Source organism: Girardinichthys multiradiatus, chromosome 10 (genome assembly GCF_021462225.1).
Source record: "Girardinichthys multiradiatus isolate DD_20200921_A chromosome 10, DD_fGirMul_XY1, whole genome shotgun sequence".
In the NCBI taxonomy this organism is placed as follows: Eukaryota; Metazoa; Chordata; class Actinopteri; order Cyprinodontiformes; family Goodeidae; genus Girardinichthys; species Girardinichthys multiradiatus.
Window position 1 is genome coordinate 8,335,937 of NC_061803.1, and position 18,475 is coordinate 8,354,411.

Here is an 18,475-nt window from a genome sequence, read left to right on the forward strand (position 1 = left end):
CATTGGCTTTTATTGTAAAATTTTAAATGATCAAAATCAGAATTAGCTTTTGTGCACAAAAACCTAGAATTGGACTTTGCCTCCACTTTGCTCTCAATGTACAGGCACTTAAATATAAATATCTAAAATTAGTAAGAAATAAGTATATATGCAGCACTGTTACAACCAATATTGATAATATTCATATTGTTTGGTCAATTATCATGAGAATGACATTTATGCATGTAAATATGTGAATTATGCATTGGAATCATCTTCGCATTTTGCAACTTTAGTAAAATTACCTTTTTTGTGGAGTCTTCATTTATCAGCAACCTGTTATTAAGGATATCTACAAAACAGCAAGGAAATGATTAGAATGTGGTGGCATGACTTATTGGTATTAAAAGAAAAATAAGCAAGACTTTAGCTTTAACACATCTTTACAAACTAACCAGACTTCAAGGTTTTGCCTTCTCTAACCTGTCATACTATGGCATTAAAAGGGAGATCATCCCTGTTCTTACTGTGGGTGGTGGGCAATCTCTTCCCTTTGTGAGAAAATCTGGTGAGTGTCATGTCAAAGTCTGAGATAACCTGTAAAAGCAAATATAATAGTAGCACACAGCAAACATCCAAATGTAAGATGCCTCAATTATAAAACCAAAACAAAGACCTTGTTGGACCACTTGTTTGCTGAATATTGGACCATTTGCACGTTGTTGGACGTGACTATGCCTTTCCAACGTCATCGGCCATTTTGTACCGCAGGATAGTCTGTCCTACAAAATCCAGCGGCCCCTGCGGCTGATAAGACAGCCCTGAGGCCACCGTAAACTATATAACAGAGGATGAGACGACCCACCATTTGCCTTCAGCTGGACACCGTGACACGGTTACCAACATCTGAAGCATCACCTGGAGAAGAGTCAAGAGTGGATTTCATTTATTCTCTCTCGTTGGCCAACGAAGAATTCAAAACTGAGGTTTCTGGAATAAGAAGGCCAGAAATTTCACTTTGCCGATCGAAGACGTGAGTTTAACACGCAACTAAAAAAACACGAAGTTTCAAGGAGACGAATCGCCACCTTGTTTTGTCCTAGTCGACTGTGATGGTCAGATCATATTTTCCCTTTCGCCAAGGAGGCCAGAGGACAAAGATTGACCGCTTTTCTTGAAGTTAACTGTGGACGCACATTAACTTCCAACTTCCACCCCATTCTCTCTCAACCCCGCTCAGAAGGAAGACAGCGACAAGTAAAACCCATCCTTTATTTTTGTTTCTTTCTTAGAAAGTCTGGGCAGGGTACAGGAGGTATTAGTGCGATGAGATTCGCTATTTAATCTAATGTGTTCTGAATTATATGTGCCTGTCTTGTTCCGGTACCAAAGAAAAATCACCCATTAGTCCTCAATGACTATAGACCTGTTGCCCTGACATCTCACATCATGAAGGTCCTAGAGAGACTCCTGTTGGCCCACCTGAGTAAGCAAACAGTAAACCATCAGGACCCCCTTCAGTTTGCTTATCGCTGTGGAGTTGGAGTTGAAGATGCCATCATACACCTGCTTCAACAAACCCACTGTCATCTGGACAAAGCCAGTAGCACTGTGAGGATCATGTTCTTTGATTTCTCCAGTGCATTTAATACAATCCAACCTGATTTGCTTTGTCAGAAACTCCAGAAGACTCAGGTGGAGGCCTCAACAATCTCCTGGATCAAAGACTACCTGACAAACAGACCACAGTTTGTGAGACTGAAGGGTTGTGAGTCTAACCAGGTAGTCAGCAGCACAGGAGCACCACAGGGGACGGTACTCTCACCATTCCTTTTCATTCTGTACACCTCAGACTTCCAGTACAAGACAGACTCCTGTCATCTGCAGAAATACTCGGATGATTCTGCAGTCGTGGGGTGGATCAGAGATGGACAAGAAGCTGAGTACAGGAAGGTGGTGGACCGCTTTGTGGCATGGTGTGGAAACAATCATCTCATTTTGAACATGACTAAAACAAAGGAGATGATTCTAGATTTTAAGAGAAACAGGAATAAGTCAAAAACTATTTCTATCATGGGAGAAGAAGTGGAGGTGGTGCAGGAGTATAAATACCTCGGTGTTCACCTGGACAACAGACTAGAGTGGAGATGCAACTGTGAAGCCATCTACAAGAAGGGACAGAGCAGACTGTACTTCTTGAGGAAGCTTAGGTCATTTGGTGTTTGCAGCAAGATGCTGCATATCTTCTATAAGTCTGTTGTGGAGAGTGTGATCTCTTCTACCATCATCTGCTGGGGAAGCAGCATCAGAGCCAGGGACTTAAAAAAGCTCAACAAGCTGATGAAGAAGGCTGGCTCTGTTCTGGGGACTCCTCTGGAACCTCTGGAGATCATTGTGGAAAGACAGATTCTTCATAAAATGAAGAACATTATGGAGAACCCTGAGCATCCTCTTCATGAGACTGTCCTACAACAACAGAGTGTCTTCAGTCAGAGGCTTCTTCAGATCTGCTGTAAGACGGAGCGCTACAGGAGATCCTTCCTGCCCACAGCCATCAGCATCTACAACGGCTCTTTGAGAAAACCTTCATAATATGAGCTATAACAACATTTAATTTCCCTTTGGGATTAATAAAGTATTTTTGAATTGAATGTACCCTTTTTATTGAAACTTTGATGTGCCGTGTTGGATGCCTGGAAGCCGCTGCGCTACCCAGCTTTGTGTGTGTTTTGCGGGGTTGTTGAACACCTGAGAGCAAGCGCAGGTGCGCTGTGAGACTGGACTGTTATAATAACCTCATGGTGAAATTCACCATTTTCTTTGTCTTCAACCTTACTGCTTACTAGCTTGCCGCCAAACGTTTTATGACTCTTTGTGTGCTCACATCGCCCAGCGTCGGGGGAGGTTTTATGACTGAGTATAACTGAGTTACAGTTTGAGCTGCGCCCCAACCTCCACTCACCACCACATCCCTTTGTCATATTATCATTTTTGCCATAACTGCTGTTTTGCTTTATTTTGTTTAGTTAGATATTTTACCCCTTTTGTGTAGAACTTTGCATGTTTGAGTAGGTGAAGATTATTAAATCGGAAGAACGGATTGTATCAGGGCTGTGATTTAATAAATGTTCACATAGATGAACCGAAGGCGTTTTTTGTGTTTATTTTGTGCAAGAGTGATTCGTCAGTCAAGATAAGGTTAAAAGTTCCACACGTTTCGGTAGAAACGGTCGATTAAACAGTGACATCTCTGGTAATAGTTATTAATTATTACTGAGTATTTAATGGTTGTAATTATCAAAGGCGTTGAGCCACAATTACAACACCAGAAGACACCTCTGGTCTCGATTCATAAATGAGCATTTTGGTTAAGAAATTAATTTTGTCAAATTATGATTTTTAATTATAATTATTGATAAAGATTAATTAATCAATAATCATAATTCCAACAACCTAAAGGTAGAATTTGCTATGTGCATTTCTGTGTTTTCCTGTAAAGGTTTGCAACTTTTCAAAGAGAAGTACCGGTATTTAAATAGAGATTGAGATTAGGTTCTCTGAGGATAAGTACTAAACGGAAACTATTAAATGTCCTTGCAGTTAGCGAGTGTCACCTGCAGGCTGTCTGGTCCTGCTTTCTGCATGGAGTAAATGGTGTCCTCCACTCTGCTGCGCTCTCTCATCATCACAGAGCCCTTGGTCAGCTCTGTGATCTGAAAAGAAAACAACTGTCTTACAATAAATGTTGGCACCTTTCTTTTTCAATGGAAATTCAGCTTGTTTCCAAGCACTCTTAACTGAATAAAATTCCTCACCTCGGTTTTAGTCAGCTGGTGCCAGATTGCCAAGACGGTCCGCACTGGTGTGTAGATCCAGGGAATATGATATATCTGCATGAAAATGAGAGGAAGTGGTTACGCACACACCAACAGATGAAGGTGCAGAGGATGAACATTGCCAATGTTTTGATGTAATTTGGATTTCTGTCAGGTCAAATATTTTCTGAATGTTCGTTCATTATTTCAGACTCGTAACCTATAATTTTCCTAAATCAAAAGAAGTAGTTGGGTGCTCTTTATTTGCTGTAACATTGTTGACAGTTGGTTAATTGCTAATATTTATAATAAGTATGTATGTGTAAATACAGATTAACTTGATACATAATAGGCTTATGCTTTGATTCCATTAATAACCCGTGGGGTATTTTCTCATGATCGTTAACTGACATGTTCATTATCTTTGATTTGGTAATAAACTGTAACTCAGGGTCTTTCTAAATGTATAACAAGAATCATTTAATAGGAAGGACAATAGTTCACTTCGGATTAATTGATGAAAACATGAGACTGATTGATTAATGATACAATGGTATAATTTAGCATAGCACCATAATTTATGTCACTACAGCTCTTCACTACAATTCCACCAGCACAATAAATGTGCCACCAGGGGAGCTAAGACCCTGGATAAAGCCTACTCTAACATCAAGCATGGATACAGGGCCACCCAGCTGCCCCACTTGGGCTCCTCTGATCACATGTCGCTGCTTCTTGATTCCAGCATACAAATCAGTGAAGAAGTGAGCACCCACTACAACACAGACAGCGAAAACCTGGCCTGACGGTGCCACTCAGCAGCTGCAGGACTGTTTTGCAAGCACAAAAGGGGACATTTTCTGACACCAGGACCTGTAGGCGTTCACCTCAGCAGTGCTCGGCTACATCCAGCACTGTGTTTACACCGTCACAGTGGACAGGCACATTCGGGTGTTTCCCAACCAGAAGCCCTGGATGAACAAGGAGGTCAAGGAAGTGCTGAGGGAGAGAAACGCATTCAGGTCCAGGGACAGGGACTTGTACAGCTGTACTCGAGCTGCTCTGAAGAGGGGAGTCAGAGAGGCTAAGGCAAACTACAAGCAGAGGATTGAGGAGGATTTCAACAGCAACAACAGTCAGCATGTGTGGCAAGGAGTCCAGCACATCACCAACAACTTCAGATCCAGCAACACCACTGCAGTCTCCAGGATGCCTCACTGGCAGACCACTTCTTTGCCCTTTTCGTGGCTGACGTCTGTCATCCCTCCTCAGCCAGACCTTCACTGTGCAGGCACAGGAAATGAGTGAGGGTGAGAGTAGGATCCCACCTGTCCTAAGGGCAGTGAACCCCCGGAAAGCTGCTGGACCTGATGGTGTGACAGGAAGGGTGCTTAGGGACTGCGGAGACCAGCTAGCTGGGGTTTTCACCAGCATCTTTAACCAGTCTCTCACCCAGTGCTCCATCCCACTCCGCCTAAAGTCCTCCATCATCCCTCTGCCAAAAAAATAACATTAGCAGTCTCAGGGACTACCGGCCAGTGGCCAAACCCCCATCATTATGAAGCGTTTCGAGAAACTGATTCGGAGTCACATCACTTCATGCCTGCCACCTACACTTGACCCCCACCAGTGTGACTAAAGAGCCAACCGGTCTACAGAGGATGCCATCGCCACGGCTCACCACACCATGCTGACAAACATGGAACAGCAAGAGAGCTATGCGAGGCTGCTCTTCTTGGACTTGGACAGCTCGGCTTTCAATACTATCATCCCGAGAAGATTGGTGAGCAAGCTGGGGGATCTGGGTCTTTCCCACATCATCTGCGGACAGACCGCTCCCAGAGGGTGAGGGTAGGATCCCACCTGTCCTCAGCACTGAGCACCAGCACCGGCTCTCCACAGGGCTGTGTGCAAACACCATCATAAAGTTCATGGAAGATACCACAGTGGTAGGAATCGTCACCAGAGATGATTACAGAATAGAAATGGAGTGACTGTATTGAACACCTCGAAGTCAAGGGAACTGATTGTTGACTTTAGGAGGTGTAAACCGGACATTCAGCCCATCACTTTAAACGGGGTGCAGATGGTGCCAGACTTCAGGTTCCTGGGGACTTACAGGTCCTTCTCAAAATATTAGCATATTGTGATGAAGTTAATTATTTTCCATAATGTCATGATGAAAATTTAACATTCATATATTTTAGATTCATTGCACACTAACTGAAATATTTCAGGTCTTTTATTGTCTTAATACGGATGATTTTGGCATACAGATCATGAAAACCCAAAATTCCTATCTCACAAAATTAGCATATCATTAAAAGGGTCTCTAAACGAGCTATGAACCTAATCATCTGAATCAACGAGTTAACTCTAAACACCTGCAAAAGATTCCTGAGGCCTTTAAAACTCCCAGCCTGGTTCATCACTCAAAACCCCAATCATGGGTAAGACTGCCGACCTGACTGCTGTCCAGAAGGCCACTATTGACACCCTCAAGCAAGAGGGTAAGACACAGAAAGACATTTCTGAACGAATAGGCTGTTCCCAGAGTGCTGTATCAAGGCACCTCAATGGGAAGTCTGTGGGAAGGAAAAAGTGTGGCAGAAAACGCTGCACAACGAGAAGAGGTGACCGGACCCTGAGAAAGATTGTGGAGAAGGGCTGATTCCAGACCTTGGGGGACCTGCGAAAGCAGTGGACTGAGTCTGGAGTAGAAACATCCAGAGCCACCGTGCACAGGCGTGTGCAGGAAATGGGCTACAGGTGCCGCATTCCCCAGGTCAAGCCACTTTTGAACCAGAAACAGCGGCAGAAGCGCCTGACCTGGGCTACAGAGAAACAGCACTGGACTGTTGCTCAGTGGTCCAAAGTACTTTTTTCGGATGAAAGCAAATTCTGCATGTCATTCGGAAATCAAGGTGCCAGAGTCTGGAGGAAGACTGGGGAGAAGGAAATGCCAGAAGTCCAGTGTCAAGTACCCACAGTCAGTGATGGTCTGGGGTGCCGTGTCAGCTGCTGGTGTTGGTCCACTGTGTTTTATCAAGGGCAGGGTCAATGCAGCTAGCTATCAGGAGATTTTGGAGCACTTCATGCTTCCATCTGCTGAAAAGCTTTATGGAGATGAAGATTTCATTTTTCAGCACGACCTGGCACCTGCTCACAGTGCCAAAACCACTGGTAAATGGTTTACTGACCATGGTATCACTGTGCTCAATTGGCCTGCCAACTCTCCTGACCTGAACCCCATAGAGAATCTGTGGGATATTGTGAAGAGAACGTTGAGAGACTCAAGACCCAACACTCTGGATGAACTAAAGGCCGCTATCGAAGCATCCTGGGCCTCCATAAGACCTCAGCAGTGCCACAGGCTGATTGCCTCCATGCCACGCTGCATTGAAGCAGTCATTTCTGCAAAAGGATTCCCGACCAAGTATTGAGTGCATAACTGTACATGATTATTTGAAGGTTGACGTTTTTTGTATTAAAAACACTTTTCTTTTATTGGTCGGATGAAATATGCTAATTTTGTGAGATAGGAATTTTGGGTTTTCATGAGCTGTATGCCAAAATCATCCGTATTAAGACAATAAAAGACCTGAAATATTTCAGTTAGTGTGCAATGAATCTAAAATATATGAATGTTAAATTTTCATCATTACATTATGGAAAATAATTAACTTTATCACAATATGCTAATATTTTGAGAAGGACCTGTACATCAGTGAAGACCTGACCTGGACTGGAACTCCACCTCAATCTTGAAGAAGGCTCAGCAGAAAGTCTTTCTTCCTGAGGATTCTCAGAAAAAAACAACCTGAGGACTGAGCTCTTGATGACCTGCTTGGTGAAGTCGATGTTGAGCTACGGCATTTCCCTGTGGTTCTCCAGCTGCACTGCGACACAGAGGAAGCAGCTCCAGAGGGTGATTGGGTGCCCTCTTCCATCTCTGGACGGGATCTACAATACCCGCTGCCTCCGGAGAGCCCACAGCATCATCAGGCACCTTTTTTTTCTCCTTACACTATCTTCAAGAGCTGCTATTTTTAAGTTTTGTTGTGCTTTTTTGTGGAATGACAAAGGGATTCTGATACAGACATGAAGCAATGTTTAGAGGCAGAGAGCACAAGAAATGATAGTATAGTACAACCCACCCATATTTTTAGCCTCAATTCTTAACCTAAGAGAGGCTTTAAATATTTTAACCAAACCTCACTAACGGTGAGGTTAATTCTATAATTACATTTTCTTTAGAAAGATTTTATTTTTGTCAGGATAAATGTTTTAAAATCCTTACTTTCTGGTATGCATATGCACATTAAGGTCTTCCATATTTTTTTATGTTATGACCCATCTCACGACATTTCAGTTATTTAAAGCTTTAAAGGAATCTGGTCTACATTTGATCAGCTCTATTTCTGAATCACAAATAATTATAGTGGTCAGATGTGGACTTCTTAAAGACTCTTTACCAACACAGGTTCTGATTTATGATCAACTAAGAAGAATAACCCTGTGCAATTGAGTCCAGACAACAACTTTAGTGCAACACATTTTTGTTGCAGTTTAGCTATTTAAGCTAGTGGTGTCCAATGTCAGTTCTCAAGATTGGCTCACCTACATGTTTCAGATGTTTCCCTGATTCAAAACACCTGAACACTTTGCCCATTTGAACCACCTGTGCTGTAGCAGAGATACACTGAAAACATGCAGGACGCCAGTCCTTGAGGACTGGAGTTCACCATCCCTGATTAAGAAGTAAAAACATAATTCAAATAGTGACAAACAGTAAAAAGGCATTGTATAATATTGTTAAAAATTCATAATATAAATTATAGCAACAAAAAAATCCAGAAAACATTCCTTGATATCAAAGTACATTCAACATAAACATCTCTTAACACATAAAGAAATTGTTATGTTTTTTTTCCTTTCTTGTGATTTTTCAATTTCATTTTCATAATGTTAGTAATTTATTGTATATATATATATATATATATATGTATATGTATATGTATATACATACAGGGGTTGGACAATGAAACTGAAACACCTGGTTTTAGACCACAATAATTTATTAGTATGGTGTAGGGCCTCCTTTTGCAGCCAATATAGCGTCAATTCGTCTTGAGAATGACATATACAAGTCCTGCACAGTGGTCAGAGGGATTTTAAGCCATTCTTCTTACAGGATAGTGGCCAGGTCACTACGTGATACTGGTGGAGGAAAACGTTTCCTGACTCGCTCCTCCAAAACAAGATCTGGTGACTGTGCAGGCCATGGGAGATGTTCAACTTCACTTTCATGTTCATCAAACCAATCTTTCACCAGTCCTTCCACTAGTCCTTGGCAGTGACGCGTCCATCTAGCACAAGTATTGGGCCAAGGGAATGCCATGATATGGCAGCCCAAACCATCACTGATCCACCCCCATGCTTCACTCTGGACATGCAACAGTCTGGGTGGTACGCTTCTTTGGGGCTTCTCCACACCGTAACTCTCCCGGATGTGGGGAAAACAGTAAAGGTGGACTCATCAGAGAACAATACATGTTTCACATTGTCCACAGCCCAAGATTTGCGCTCCTTGCCCCATTAAAACCGACGTTTGGCATTGGCATGAGTGACCAAAGGTTTGGCTATAGTAGCCCGGCCGTGTATATTGACCCTGTGGAGCTCCCGACGGACAGTTCTGGTGGAAACAGGAGAGTTGAGGTGCACATTTAATTCTGCCGTGATTTGGGCAGCCGTGGTTTTATGTTTTTTGGATACAATCCAGGTTAGCACCAGAACATCCCTTTCAGACAGCTTCCTCTTGCATCCACAGTTAATCCTGTTGGATGTGGTTCGTCCTTCTTGGTGGTATGCTGACATTACCCTGGATACCGTGGCTCTTGATACATCACAAAGACTTGCTGTCTTGGTCACAGATGCGCCAGCAAGACGTGCACCAACAATTTGTCCTCTTTTGAACTCTGGTATGTCAACAATAATGTTGTGTGCATTTCAATATTTTGAGCAAAACTGTGCTCTTACCCTGCTAATTGAACCTTCACACTCTGCTCTTACTGGTGCAATGTGCAATCAATGAAGACTGGCTACCAGGCTGGTCCAATTTAGCCATGAAACCTCCCACACTAAAATGACAGGTGTTTCAGTTTCATTGTCCAACCCCTGTTATATAGTTAGAATAAAATGAATACAATTGTGCCAATAGTTATAATCTTATATTTTATTTATATATTTGTGATGTTTCATATATTATTATTAGTATTACTATAAAATAGCATCATTCTTCACTTTTTTCCGTTTACATTACACTTAGTACAACAATCATTTAGTTTGCGAACTTTAAATCTCAAAACGTCAATGAAAAATTTCTATGACGAACATAAATCTAAAGTAGAAATCAGCACTTTATATGTTTTTGTAATCACCGTCGCAATTACAAACGACCTCCAAGTAAAAAAACAATAATAATAATGATCTAGTGCCCTAATGGTCAATTGTTTTTGATTAAGAGCTTATCTATTGTGTTACAGATTCCATAAAAAAGCGAAATGGCCCTTTACTCAATTTCCGTATCAGATGCTAATTTCGCCGTTGTGCTCTACTCGAAATTCAAAACAAAAAAATACAAATTGAAAAATATGAACGAGTTAAAATTTAGCCGCCCATTACTGTTATATTTTTTCCACCTTTGGTTAAAAATACACATCTTTACATGACCTATAACATTAGTTACTGATAAATTGCTAACGTCCCCAGCGGGGAAACTCGTATAGTCTTTGCTAATAGCAATAAATTAATTTATTTTATTTGTAGTAAAAGTAGACAGAACTACCAGTTCTGCCTGCCACTGCCACAAATTGAGCTCGGCCCTGCTGCAATTCAATCAATTTCTCGGCACTTTTGCAATGTAATGCAATGCAGACGTGCACAGCGCCCCCTACCGAACAAGATGGGTAGCTCGGTCAGCAAGGAGCTGAGGAAGAGCAGCTGCTGACGTCACTCTCCTGCGCCCGCAGCTCGGAATGCTTTTTCGTTTTCGAGTTCTGGGCAGTACTTTGCGGGCAGACCACGAAAACGAAAAAGCAATGTCTTCTTAGTTTTCTTTTTGATTATGGCATAAAATGTGCAGTCGTGAAGAAGAAAATGCAAATGCAAATAGGATGATTGATTACTAATTTTATGTATGGGTCAAATAATGCAGCCACATTCTTAAAATGAAAAAGCATTTCTGGAAATGCTTTTTCATTTTCAAATTTTACATTTCAAATTGAATTTTGGTATCTATTTGCTGGGGTACATTTTGAAAAATAAATCTCAAATGTCTTTTTCTTTTTCATTTTAATTAAGTGAAAGAATGAGCAGTCTTGAAGAAGAAAATTAAAATGCAAATAGGATTATTGATTACTAATTTAATTTATGAGTCAAACAATGCAGCCACATTCTTAAAATGAAAAAGCATTTCTGAAAATGCTTTTTCATTTGAAATATGGTAACGATTTGCTTCCATACTGTTTAGCTAATATATCTACTTCTTCATTTCCCTCTATTCCTACATGAGCAGGAATCCAGACCAAATGGAACAAAACATTTCTTATTATATAGCTGAACTAATAAATTATATATACCTAATAATAAATCTAATCTACAAGATTTGCCAGATTTTATACTTAATAATGCAGCTTGACTATCTGATGCAATTATATATTTACTTTCTTCCCTAATATTATCACGCAACCATTCTAAAGCTTACATAATGGCAGATAATTCAACTGTAAAAACTGCTAGATGATCTGTTGTTCTCCTTTTAATCATAACTTTATGCTGTGGGATATTTGGATCTTTAGATCCATCTGTATATATAATTATAGTATCTTTAAATCTTTCAAAATAATTATTCACTATAACCCATTCTGGAGTCTTTCCCTTTTTTAAGTAATTCCCCCAATTTCAGATCAACTTCTGGTGTGATAAATAACCATGGTGGAATTGGTGACTGTGGAACCGTAAAACTATACTGGAACTGAGTCAATCCAAAATGATGAGCTTTTATGTCCCCAATCCATCCAAAGCTTTTACAATCAGATTTATGATGTTCCCAACAGTCCTGCAGCACAGCCTTAGTTGGATGATGAGGCTGACCGTTACTTACCATCTTCGAAGGGAAAGGTGACGTGTCAGCCGCGTGCTAACTCCTCTTCCAAATAACCGTTAACCGTTTCAACATGGCGTTTAGTACAAACGTTGAACTTAAAATTAAAAACAAAGATTTGTTTAAGTCTTCTTTTGTTCTTCGATTACATCCCTGTGTGTTACATCAGCAAATGTCCCCTCTTCACCACAATGCATGGTTCCGATGGGACCGTTTCCTGTCAGTGGTAGATCATCTCTGAAGAAACAAAAATCAATTGATTTAAATCTGTCTACTTAGCTATCATGTTTTTGCAACCGTAGCAGCATTTCTGCAGGAAACATTGTTTGGACTAGAAAATCAGGCCATAAGATTTTAGAGTAACTTTGCACCAAAAATCACTGAAGGAAAATAATGAAATCTGGCCATTTCAGTTTTTCCTGGACCTCTTCTCAAACCGATGTAATGCGTTTTGCTAAAATCCATGCTGTGTTCTTTTTAACAGTTCTCAAGCTTTGCTGCAGGAGCACAAAATACAAGTAAACACATTTTAGGGAGCAATTTAAATAAAACATCCAAAAAAGGTGGAGAAACCTATATATAAAGTTTGGATTGCATTTCAGGTGCATCACAGTAAACTGGAACAACCATTCCAATAAAGATCATTTGTTAAATTAAATTGTGTTTAAAAAACAACAACCTCTAAGCAGGTATTAAACATATTTTCCTTAAGCCCATATTTAATTAGCTTTTCAACTATATTCAAATTTATGGTGATGCACCTGTATGAAAATAATTCCTAAAACCAAATGAAATAGCTTTTACTGTCAAAGGCTTTGTAAAACTCAAAACAGCATAAAAGTAGTAAATAGTTAAAATCTTTCATATCAGACTGTTCTTCATCTATTATTTGACTCAAGCCAGCCATGCTTAGGTCTTCTAGCAAAAGTGAGAGCAAATAACTTAGCATCATTGTTGAGTAAACTAATCGATCACCAATTTTAAAATCTGTAATTTATCCTTGTTAGGTTTGGGAATTAATGTGATCTACCTGTTTTAAGATGAGAGAAGGTAGTTCACCTTTTTCAATGGCAAGAAAGGAGACAGTTCCTGGGGGCTTTTTTCTCTTTACGATATTTTTCTGTTTGCAAATTTTGTTCTATCTCATAAAATTAGATTTAGTAATAATTGAATCAGTTTTTTAATATACAAAATAAACAAATTACAATGTTTGACTTATTTTTTAGTGTAGATATCCTTTGTGAAATTTTTGACAAATTTAAGAATATGACACAGAAAATAATTTCAACTTTTATTTAGTTTTTACTTCCTCCAAAGCACACTTATCACATAAAACAAAACAAAAAAAGCTAATACAGTGCTCAGAATTCATAAATTGACTCGATTCATCAGACAGCATCCTGACACAAAAACACCAGAAAGAACAGCTTCATCTTCCAAGAATATATATTTTTTGGTTTCATAGTAATATTTAATTTTCACACAACAGTTTTTGTTGCAGTGAAACTATTTAAAGACTTAAAAATAATTCATAAACAGGCACTGAAATAGCAAGGTGCATTTTATAATCTGTTAAAATAATTAAAGAGACATCCACTAAGTAATCCCTGGTTTCAAATCAGCAATGAGATATCTCAACCAAGTAAAAAAAAAAAGTATATAGAATAAAAACACTTAAATTGCAGTTAAAATGAATTTCATTACAGTAAAAAAAGTTGATGCCAAAATTTTTTTATTATACCTGTAATAAACTTGTTTGAACATATTTTTTATTTGATATATATTTTACTATATTTGTATGATCTAACATATTTTTAGTCATAGTAGTATTATAGGCATTACAATATGGCATCTTTAATTACTACCCTTTCCAAAAAAATAAAAGCAGCCTTCCTGCACGTTTCTGAACTTTAAATCTAAATGCTAGGCCTAAAAGAATAAAAGTGGGAATTTTCCCAAGTTTGTCCAAACTAAATGTTCCTAAAAGTTAATATTTAACAAGATTTTTAAACATCCCAGCACCAGCAGTTACATTAATAGGCAGTGTTACAGTAAGGAACAAAATAACAGAGTAAGCCATAGTTCATTGTTTGATCATTAAATCCAAATGGATATTTGTTTTGCTTTAAATCTTGAGTCTGTGACTTTCCTTAATTTCTAAGCTAGCTCGAGGTATACCTTTCACGTCTATTATTATAAAAAAGGAAGATATTATTAGGATAAGAAGACTTTATTTGCAGATAAAGTGCTAATCTTTAATCCTACTTTAGCATTCAATCTGAGAGTGCATCTGTCTCCGCATGGTGAGTGTGCGTCGGTGGAGCTGCTGTATCTGCTGCATGTGGTCTCGTTGGCGAGCCAAGTTTTGCGGCATGGGATAGCACTGGTTGCCATGAAGGTATCTGTATGGGATGCGTACGTGGCACGCTGCTGCTCTGCAGCGTGGCTGGGGTAGGGGCGGCAGCAGCGTCCAGCGCTTCTTCTTGGCGCAGTAGCGGTATGCCTCCTTGCGGTACTGCTTGTCCAAGTTGCTGCTGTTCCTCCACCCCCCAATAATGAAGACATCGCCGCCCAGGAAGCAGATGGCAGCTCCTTCCATGCCGAGAACCTCTGAGGGAAGGCTGTCGAGGATGTCCTCCGGGATGTTTCTGCTTACTGTCTGCTGAGCAGCCTCAAATGTAACCTTGTAGCTTTTAGGGCAGCAGGAAGCGGTGTGGTAGAAGGTTGTGGACGAGACGGCCATTTGAAAGATACAGTAGTTATCAATCAGAGGTAAAGAGTGCACTTCCCTCCACCTGTGACTCTCTGTATCATAACACATCGTCACGGTGCGCAGTCCATCATCATGGTCTATGTCTTCAGGGGTCCTGGCCATCACATACACATAGCGATCTTCTACGCTCACTGTTTTTACATCTCGCAGGATCTTTGGCGCTGGCTCAAGGCTGATCCACTCATCCTGCTCCGGTTTATAGATGGTGACATCCTTAAAACCCGGACTGAAGTTACCGTGACCCCCGATGCCGTACAGCACATCCCTGATGCATGTGAGACCGAAGGAGTGCTTTCGCGTCGTTAGGCTGCCAACATCCTCCCAACTGTTGAGGTTTGTGTTGTAGCGCTCCACCATCTTTGCAAAGCCAGGTTCCATGGAGCCCGCCACATAAACGTGATCCTCGGTAACTGAGATGGCATGGCCGTCGAGGTGGTTGTGTATGTGCGGCAGATTGACCCAACGATCCTCTGCGACAAAGTAGCCAACGCACTCGCTGAGATATTCTCCACTCTCTGATACACCACCTACCACCATGATCACATCCATGTTCTGACCAAGACGTGGATGGATGGCTGCCATGTAAGGGGTACACGGATCTACGTCAGCCAACTTAAGGCTCTCAGAGCAAACAGCGTGAAACTCCAGAGCATTCACCACCAGCTGCTGACACTCTGCGCTGTTCACCACTAAGGGCTCCTTTCTAACCACACGCGTCAAGTCGGTGGCAGCAATCTGCGGAAGCCTTACAAGCTTAAACAGCTCTTCAAAATATCTCCGCCGTTCCTCCAAGTTTTGGTGGACCCATTTCACGATCGCTTTAAACAACTCCTGCTCTGAGTCCACTGTGATTTCAGAGTCCAACAGCCAGTCTCGCACCAGATGAAACGGTAGTGTGTAGAACTCCTCGTTGTAAATAACTCTGTGGAAGTTTCTTCTGATCGTCTCGGCAGCATCCAGAGCAAGCTGGTTCAGACTGTACATGTGCGCCAGGCTGTGCACAGCTACGCAGTTGGAAAGATTTAACTTCTTCGCTAAGAACTCTGCACAGAAGCTTTTCAGCTGACACAACAAGAACCTGAGGGAAGGAGAAGTCAACATTTTAACTATTTCAGTGCATAACATTTTAGTACTGATTTCAATATAAAACTAATCAGTTAGTGGTAAAGGTCTTAACAAGGATGTTTTAACCTATGATTAAATGACTGTATTATTAATAAAATACTAAATGAGGTACTGACATATCTTCTGCCAATTATTAGAATAAATTCGGCCTAGACGTTATAGGGAAAATATCTCATTAAAATATCATTGTGATTAACTCACAAGTTCTTTACTCTGCACTATCTTGATCATCACCAGGTTGTCCTCATCACTCTTTGTGAACTTTAGCACTCTAGTCACTCAAATCTATATTAAGTGTGGGATCAAGGGTGGTGAAAGTCCATCCAACTGGCCAAATACACAAATATTTCACTTGAACTACACAGAGAAATCAGTGGGTTTAGTGGGTGAGTGAATATTTCTGGTATTATACAATGCATAGTGCTTAAACCATACAGCCTCAAAATAATGCAAGCCATTCTTTAAAATTGCAATATTGCAAACATTGATAAACCTTACGTAGGACTGAGAATGAAAGTTACCCCTTCAGCCAGGGACATAGCTTTTAATCAACACGGCCATTTGGTTACATTTCACTCAGTTTTTGTTCTTGAGTTTAAACAATGTATTAAAAATAAAATGTTTCTGATTGGCTGCATAACATGAGACCGCACCTTTCTAAAATTCCATTTCTGATTGACTGATAAGTCCTTGTGATGTCTCCTCTCCAGCAAGCAGCCAGTTCTGACAGAACTAACTCAGACCCGGATATGACAAGAATAACAACCACAAAAAGCTTGCTGTAACTGGTCAGAACCAAGACTGGTCACTCTGTGATAAATGTTTTTTGGTTGCATCTGCCTGGTGTGTTCCTTAATATTCATGATGCTATTTGTTCGCAAACCTATGAGATCATAACAGAATAGCTGTATTTAATCTAGGATTGAATAAAACACATCTAGAACCAGTATATTAGATAACTGGGGTTTAGGGGTATCAGAGTAAAGGGGCTTAACAGGTAAGCACACTGCACTTTACTGTTTTTTATTTTTAAACATTTTTTAAACCGTGAATGATTTCCTTCAGCTTCACAATCGTGTGCTGCTTTGTTTTGGTCTAAACACTTAAACAGTATATTATAATCAACAATTACCTGTCAGCGAGTTCCAGCACATCATGCACATTTGCACTGGTCACCCTGACCTCTGCTGTGTACATGAAGTGTATGACAGCCTCCACGGTCTCTGGGTCGGGCCCCGCCGCAGAACTCCACTCCCTCAGCTCGACTCTCCCGGTTTGAGACTCTGAAAACTGTCCGCCCAGCAGCAGCTCGAAGTACTGCGAGGCGGCGGACAGGACCGTGCGGTGTGCAGGTAAGGTTAGGAGCCTCTCCCCGCCGGACGCGTCCCTGGAGCTGAAGACCAGGGTCAGGTCGCAGAACATCCCCGCCTTCCTCTGCTCGTTCTGCCGCCGGGAGAGCTCCGAGCAGTAGGACGAGCAGGTGAACTCCTCGGCCTCCCCAGGTTCACCATCACCTGCTGTCAGAGGCGCTGCCTGCACGGAGCCGGGGCTGCTACCGCAGCTGCTTTCGGGGCTCTGGCGGCCACTCTCCTCTGCCGCTGCTGCCATCCCGACGCAAAACCTCAAAGAAAGATTAAAACTCTTCGCTATCTTCGGTAGGAAATCATAGGTGTGCATAAAACAGGTCAGCAAGCATCCAGTGACTGTCATACATGCGCGGGGTTAAATCAGAGGCTTGATTGGGAAAAACAACCCTCACTTCCGTCTTCAACACAATATTCCAAAAACAGGATTTAGTTGACCAGAAAGCCGGCGAAAGCCACGCGGATTCAAGCTGAAACCTTTGCACACAAAAGAGACCCACGTACCTTCCGTAAATACAATAAAATGCAATTCCCTGAAGTTATTAGACGTTTTAACACGCCCCAATTTCAGCGAAGTTTACCTTTCTGGATATACAGGTTTGGCGCATGCGTGTTGCTGCTGCGATCTAACAATAGAAGTGGACTTTTAGTATTTTTAAATGACATAGCGGGTGTTGTTCTTCAATTCAATTCAAAAATACATCAAGAATCCCAAAGGGAAATAAAATAATGATGTTCCTCATATTATGCAGGTTTATTCAAAAAGCCGTTGTAGATTCTGCACAGTAATTTGAAAATACACTGAAGTCGACATCACCTTTAGTGTATTTTTAAATGACAGAGTGCAGAGGAACAACACCAACTCTGTTTATCATGATCACGATTATAGTGGTGCTGTCAAAACGGAATGAAAATCTACACACATAGTAGTCATGGAAAGGCACAAACAATGGATCTGGTTGCATTTCGTACCAAATATTTAAAGGAGACCTTGTGTTAAGTAAAATAAAACATTTTATGTTGCAAAGTCAAAATGTATATCATTAGAAGTGTGTGTGATCGACCAATACAAAGTAGTAAATAATTGTGAATTGGAAGAAAAAATATACCATTATACACAACTTTTTAGAATTAAAATCTGAAAAGTGTGGCATGCATTTGCCTTTAGCCTACCTTTTCAATACTTTGTAGAATCATCTGTCGCTGCTATTACAGTCTTTTAAGGTATTTCTTAACCAGAGACTGTAACATTCAC

At 40.8% G+C, this 18,475-nt stretch overlaps 2 protein-coding genes across 5 annotated transcripts in view; both read right to left on the reverse strand.

Annotated features, from left to right (window-relative positions):
• Positions 1-12,148, reverse strand: part of LOC124874598 (7-methylguanosine phosphate-specific 5'-nucleotidase-like) — an 18,322-nt gene extending 6,174 nt beyond the window's left edge. The window contains exons 1-5 of one of the 2 annotated variants that reach the window (XM_047376004.1): positions 11,959-12,148; positions 3,795-3,869; positions 3,594-3,692; positions 507-576; positions 285-331 (exon numbers count right to left, since the gene is read on the reverse strand). In XM_047376004.1, coding sequence (XP_047231960.1) covers positions 285-331; positions 507-576; positions 3,594-3,692; positions 3,795-3,869; positions 11,959-11,961 — 294 coding nt within the window. In that variant the 5' untranslated portion in view covers positions 11,962-12,148. Of the gene's footprint in view, positions 1-284; positions 332-506; positions 577-3,593; positions 3,693-3,794; positions 3,876-11,958 lie in introns of those variants that run through there. The other variant, XM_047376003.1, reaches the window with a different exon arrangement.
• A 1,088-nt stretch (positions 12,149-13,236) lies between these two features.
• klhl11 (kelch-like family member 11) lies at positions 13,237-17,953 on the reverse strand. Of its 3 annotated transcripts, none has more exons than XM_047376085.1 (3): positions 17,802-17,953; positions 16,989-17,697; positions 13,237-15,809 (listed from the first exon to the last, which is right to left on the reverse strand). In XM_047376085.1, exons 2-3 carry the CDS (start codon positions 17,564-17,566, stop codon positions 14,225-14,227), a joined length of 2,163 nt encoding a protein of 720 aa, XP_047232041.1. In that variant the 5' UTR covers positions 17,567-17,697; positions 17,802-17,953; the 3' UTR covers positions 13,237-14,224. The 3 variants fall into 3 exon arrangements, with proteins under 3 accessions (XP_047232041.1, XP_047232042.1, XP_047232040.1); XM_047376086.1 differs by having other exon boundaries at positions 16,989-17,477; positions 17,802-17,935; XM_047376084.1 differs by having other exon boundaries at positions 16,989-17,946.
• Positions 17,954-18,475: the final 522 nt, after the last annotated feature.